The sequence below is a fragment of the Fibroporia radiculosa genome, assembly GCF_000313525.1.
Source record: "Fibroporia radiculosa TFFH 294 genomic supercontigs, scaffold1246, whole genome shotgun sequence".
Taxonomy (NCBI): Eukaryota; Fungi; Basidiomycota; class Agaricomycetes; order Polyporales; family Fibroporiaceae; genus Fibroporia; species Fibroporia radiculosa.
In genome coordinates this window covers 96567-102566 of record NW_012133277.1, presented here as the reverse complement: position 1 = coordinate 102566, position 6000 = coordinate 96567, and the positions used below count along the sequence as shown (strand labels likewise).

At 48.3% G+C, this 6000-nt stretch overlaps 2 protein-coding genes across 2 annotated transcripts; one reads left to right on the top strand and one right to left on the bottom strand.

The window, feature by feature from the left end:
• Positions 1-259: 259 nt before the first annotated feature.
• On the top strand, positions 260-2610 carry FIBRA_02419 (uncharacterized protein; the record flags this gene model as incomplete). Its single annotated transcript, XM_012324282.1, has 18 exons — positions 260-375; positions 437-474; positions 524-675; positions 729-767; positions 817-946; positions 1005-1074; positions 1132-1339; positions 1411-1557; positions 1611-1664; positions 1713-1785; positions 1844-1888; positions 1948-1970; positions 2020-2038; positions 2091-2149; positions 2212-2230; positions 2295-2431; positions 2500-2508; positions 2572-2610. 18 exons carry the CDS (start codon positions 260-262, stop codon positions 2608-2610), a joined length of 1377 nt encoding a protein of 458 aa, XP_012179672.1.
• Positions 2611-2891: 281 nt separating this feature from the next.
• On the bottom strand, positions 2892-5376 carry FIBRA_02418 (uncharacterized protein; the record flags this gene model as incomplete). Its single annotated transcript, XM_012324281.1, has 9 exons — positions 2892-3284; positions 3343-3522; positions 3571-3737; positions 3795-4101; positions 4174-4318; positions 4372-4623; positions 4679-4987; positions 5048-5263; positions 5315-5376. The coding sequence occupies 9 exons, from the start codon at positions 5374-5376 to the stop codon at positions 2892-2894; spliced, it is 2031 nt and encodes a 676-aa protein (XP_012179671.1).
• Between the last annotated feature and the right edge of the window lie 624 nt (positions 5377-6000).

The window sequence follows — 6000 nt, the reverse complement described above, 5'->3', positions numbered from 1 at the left end:
TTTTTTTTTTTTTTCCTTTCAAATCAATCGATCAATCTTGTTTCTTCAGGGAAAGGGTATGTCATCGTATTTTGTGCTGTGGCTTATTCTCACCTTAGTTCGCAATTGGGGCAGACATCATACACCCCAAGCGATATTGCTTGGCTTAGAAGGCTCGGACCCAGAGACAATAGATACAGGTACAATTCCCGCGCGATACACTGCAATCTTGGAGAGTAAAAGCCTAACACTCGGCGGGCGGCATCGAATTACGTACGATATGGACAAGGATATGGTCTGGCGCTGGGATGAGGTACTTCGCACCCATCCCAATGGAATGCGCTTTTCTGTGTTTGACGAAGGAGGTGATCTACTTGCGACAAACGAGTACTTCAGGTGCGTCTAAGTATCTCGGTGCAGCAGTGGTACCTGAATAACGGAAGTCGACCCTGGGCAGCGTGGGTGGTGGATTCGTAGTCAATGAGAAGACGAAAGGTAAGGTAGCTTAGACGCGCTGTTTGCTTTACTGAATAATAACCCGTAGTGGACGAGAATCTCTTCTACAAGGGTGTAGACAAGAGTGCGGTGCATGGGGCGCGTCTTCACCACCCGCATGGATCATCGTCGGAATCGGAGGATAGTTCGGAACAGCACGCACAAAGTGCAGACTCGTGCCAACCTCCATATCCCTTCGTGGTATGTGTAATGAATGCCTGTGTCGTCTTTGGTTGACATCGTACCTTTCTTAGTCCGGCGAGAGTTTGCTAGCGTTAACGAAGAAACATAATGTGCGTGACATTAGGTTGCGATTTCCTCGTACGGTAATTGTTTCCATAGATGACCATTGCGCAAATCGTTTACGACAACGAGTTGCACTTTGGATATTCGCACGACGAAATCCACGAGAAGGCAGGCATTTCAATGCGCATTGTTCCATTGTTTTTCCTAAAAGAGTTTATTTGTACAGGTTATGCGTATATGGAGTGTTATGGACGACTGTATTCGGATGGGTGTATCCTCTTCAGAAACAAAGCTTCCAGGGCGACTCCAGCTTCGTCGCCGTGCGCCTATGCTTTACCGCCGACTCATGAGAGGGTAAGTGCGATAATTCTTGTTATGCGAATTTAAGGATTACTGAGTCTTGCCTAATAGCTTTTATCCTGGTCTTGTTTCGCCCACCGTTGCTGCCATCGGCCCAGGATCTTCACAGGCTGCTGAGAGAATCGGTGCCCCCGAGGGAGAACAGGACGATGGAGAGAATGGTAACGAGAACGAGAAGGGTGCGGGTGCGAATGTAGCTGCCGTGCGGGCGACACGTGTAGTAGGCTCGTTTGACCATGCAATCCTTCCCATGCCACCGGTGAGTATCTTTACAGTCGGGTTGTTAGTCCATGGATATAAGTGCCCTAACCTGTCCGCATACCCGTCTAGCGCAAAACAATGATTCCCGCCATGGACTTTTTATCGTGTTATGCGATCGCAGTGAACGAAGTGAACGCCAGCGGTGGGCGAATTGTGACGTCCCCTACAAATGGCGCAGCGGGTGTCATACCAGCAGTATTAAAATACATTGTAGAGGTATGGACATTGCAACCAGTGATACGAGAATCGCTTGTGTATTAGGATGACAGTTTATCAGCGATGATCCTGAGAAGTCGGTCGTCACATTCTTGCTCACCGCTGCGGTAAGCTTTTCCATCAGCTGTCTTTCACTTTTTGATGAGTTTTCGAAGGCTGTCGGAATGCTTTTCAAACGAGGCAGTACAATATCCGCAGCGGAGGGAGGATGTCAAGCTGAAGTAGGAGGTATAGACGACGTCCTTCCCTACTATATAAATCAATTCACCAAGAAGTGTTTGCATAGTTGCTTGTTCAATGGCGAGCGCCGGATTTGCAGCATGCATGGGTGGTGAGTGAGGTGGCCATCAGAATGCCTTCTAATTCCTATCCCTAAACCTCGGTTGATAGCTTCTCCCGAAACGGTTCTTCAGGTCAGTCTCATACTATGATATAACACGATTTCTCTTATTCTCGTCGTAGGCCGCTGAGATTGGAATTGGTGCGGTTTCTATGCCATGCAGTGCATCTTCAGGATTAAATCCATTGACTAGAGCACAATCTGGGCTTGACTTGCGACCCCATTGATGGATTGGTGCAAGTGCCATGCATTGTGGGTATCTGATCCTCATTGCAACCGCGTGTTTGATTTCTGATAGAACATGATGTATGCAGGAGCGAAACAGTCTCGGAGGTAGTCTTTTGTCGTATGCCTTTGCCGGTGACACTGACGATCAGCTATTCGCGTCCTCTTTTAGCTGTCAAGGCTGTCACGGCCGCCCAATTGTCAATGGCTAGCCAGAATGTATACAGTGTCACACTCGACGAGGCTATTGAGGCAATGCGTCTGACTGCTGCCGACATGAGTGTGAAGTACAAAGAGACCAGTCTTTCGGTGGGTCAGGTTATGGTTGTGATTGCGACGATCGCTGACAATATCCTGCTTTTTTTTTCACCCTGTAGGGTCTTGCCGTATGTAATCCGATGCATATCGATGCACCTTCACTGACAACGTGAAATAATTTCCCCCTACAGCGAACCGTCAAGATTCCCCTTACTGTGCCTGCTTGTTAGATTTCTACATTAAGTCACTGATTGCGAACGCTCCCCTGTTCGCATAATCTTTGCATATGTCTTGCTAATTTTCACGGCGATGTGTTACTTTGTTACTGAGATGCCGTCTTTTTCTCAAGCTGGAGATCATTTGATTTTATTCAGACGTGTAGATGCAAGGTCTCGGACAGTGGTCATGGATTTTGTTCGTAAATTGATAGAATTTATCTTCTAGACAATGCAGTGTGCATCACGAACTGACTGCAATCTATCTGCTGGAGATTCTTATTACTAGGAGCAACTTATGAACCCCCAAATTCCCCGTCGAAATCTTCTTGACTCACAACGCCCTGCTTCACCTTTTTTGCCATCCTCTCCTCTCTTGCCATCTCCTTCCAGTCGTCGTCCCCATCACTTTCAGCATCAGGGTTACCCAATGCCCTTTTCAAACCTGTTGCGTCTTCTATTCCTGCATCTTGTTCCTTTTGCCACTTTCGTTTCCGGGTTTTCTTCTCTTTCCTTATCAACTTTTCTTCCGTTTTGCTAGCCTTGTTGCTCCATGAAGCGTTCTCTTTTCGCTTCTGTGCACGCTCTGCTCTGCGTTTATCAGAAGAGGCAGAGGCAGAGGATTGTTTCTCAGCGTCTGAGAGTCGTTTGGCCTCTCGCGCCTTATCTATGTACGCAAAAGAGTTCCACTGTGCATATAGACATCGGACTTAAGTATTAATACGGATAGAAGAAGTGATTGCGCACATTGATTAGTGCATCTTGCCAGTCAAGTCGAGGCACGCCGTTGAGCTCTGGCATGCGGGGCAGACGAAGCAATCCGAAACTCTTTGCAACACCAACCAAATCCAGGTCTTTTATTCGGAAGATGTATGCCGCTTCATGTTTTGAGTATGCACGGACAAACGAAACAAATGCCTTGGCCGCCTTATGATCGATATGAGCACTATTTATCATATAGATGGCATAAACTACCTTGTCGTGCAACGCCCGATCGGTCATGAGGACCTTCCTAATTTCTATTTGCATCGAAATAACCTCTGTGTCTTCTGACTCTGAGCTTGTCCCTGACGTCTGTTCTAGACCCTCAGCGGAAAAGGCACGGTGTTCCATCAGCGGGATCTTGCGGATAGCAAGAAAATCTGTATGGTCGGAAACCTGAGTAAAAAATTTCCCCAAAGATTGAAAAGATTACTCACCGACATAATCACGTTCCCTACCCACAAGAAGGACCCACGCTCGCCCACTACGACCCGCACGCGCAGTTCGTCCGCAACGATGTGAGAACGCTTTTGGATCCGAAGGGGGATCGAATTGTACCACGACATCAACATCCGGGAGGTCAAGCCCACGCGCAGCAACATCGGTTGCGAGTAAAACAGAGGGAGTGGATGGGAGAGCAAGCGATGAAGCGAAGTTAAATAGCGTGCGGGTGCGCGTTGCAGGTGGAAGATGTCCGTGTAAAGAATATAACGTCGTTTGGGGAGGAAGAAATGGTGAGATGATCTGCCCATATTCAAGCGGAGCCAAGCGGCACGGTATTAGAACACACCATGAGAAATGCAAATATGCACATACGCGATAGAAGTATTCGACACATGCACATGTTGAAAAATAAACTATGAAGCGAGCGGATCGATGTTGTATGACCTCGTGGGACACGATCCTGGCAAGTTGCAATAGCTTTTCAGATGCCCTGCAGCTGAGATAAAAGTTCTGTAGACTGCAGCGATTGTTGACAGTCAGAGATTTAGGACATATTTGTATCATACTTACTTCGCAGGTATTCGCCGCTCTTCAATGACATCTCTCTTAGCCTGCCGCTCACCGTCTTTAGAATCACTCTTTTTTGATTTTTTTGTCTGCACTTTGACAACTATACGCGCTGGATTTCTTAGGCCGACACGGACGAGCTCAGAAAGCGCGTCTGCATCCGTCATAGTTGCACTGAAGAGGCCAGTTCGCCTTTGTTTCGGCAAATGCGTTAGAATGCGAGTCAGCGTATTCTGAAATCCAAGATCCAATAGCCTGTGCATATATAACTGAGGCGTGCGATGTCTTGGAGTATATTGGATACACGTACCGGTCGGCCTCATCAAGTACGAGGACTTCAAGCTCTTTGACATTTACGATATCCCTTCCCCTTCCCAATAAAAATTCTTCTATACGACCTGGAGTCCCAACAACGATGTCTGCCCCCGTAGATAAAAACCGCTTGATATCATCAGCCGGAGGCGAATCCGATGACACGACTAGAAGGGGTGGTGGACATGTCAGGTTTGATGAGCTTGTGGAAGAAGTAATTGGTCGGTCTTCATCGAGTGAGATATCGCTACCTGGTTGACTCGACAAGAACAGCGAAAAGACGGAGTGGATTTGTGTCGCGAGCTCTCTACATTCTGACGCTGAATCTCTGCGCCTGGTCTAGGACGACGTGATAGGATGGACACACCTTGTTGGACTGATTATAAGTGCACCTAGCTCATTGTTACGCAGCTTCCCCTCTCTACGCATAAGTCGTTCAAGGACAGGTATCACAAATGCGAGTGTCTTGCCCGAGCCTGTAACTGCCTCAACGACGACATCCTTGTGCTGCATGAACAGTGGGATAGTGGAAGCTTGTACAGGTGTCATTTGGCTGTATCCCATAGACTGGATGACATCCATGCTGGACATGAATCCATATCATTTCGTTCAACGTCCATGTGAGAGAACTCACATCCAAGGAGTCAGTGTGGTCGGCAACGAAGCCCATGATCCCGCGTACGCGTTGGAGGACATGATAGGGACGTTTCTCGTCCGGAATAGCGAACGCCCTGTGAGTCTGCTCTTACAATATGAGGCAGAGATGCGCTCCAAGTTGCTTGACTTTGAAGCTTGACAACTTGCTGAGTCTGCGAAGACTTTGCACCCGGAGCTTGCCGTTCCTCTTCTGAGTATGGTATTTCCCGCCGCGTCGGGAGGGAATCAGACGCTCGTATGATCGCGATCACTGCGCGCGTGATGCAACTTGCCAGCGACGAGCGCGTCTGTCTGAGGCACTGCTTGTCTGTCTTCGCGGTGACCTCCGTGTAGTCATGATTCCAGAATGGGTTTCCACACTGGCCTCTGTGGGCATGGCTATTGGCCCTCCGCTCGTATACGCTGACCAGGCCTACTCTATTGTCCGCAAGAAGTGCGTCGGCTTACATTCACATTCTGGCAGTGATTGACTTGGATTCGCATCCTCTTCAGGGACTCAACGGGGTTTTCTCGCGATGTTTGTGCTATCTTGTGAGCTGCCTTTTTCCCCTATCAGGCCGACATATTAAGGATCCGGTCATTAGATTGCTCGCAAATATCACACGTTGCTTCTTCTGGCTGGGTAGCCGCTTTGAGCTGGCTCTGCTGCTGCAGTCGATATTT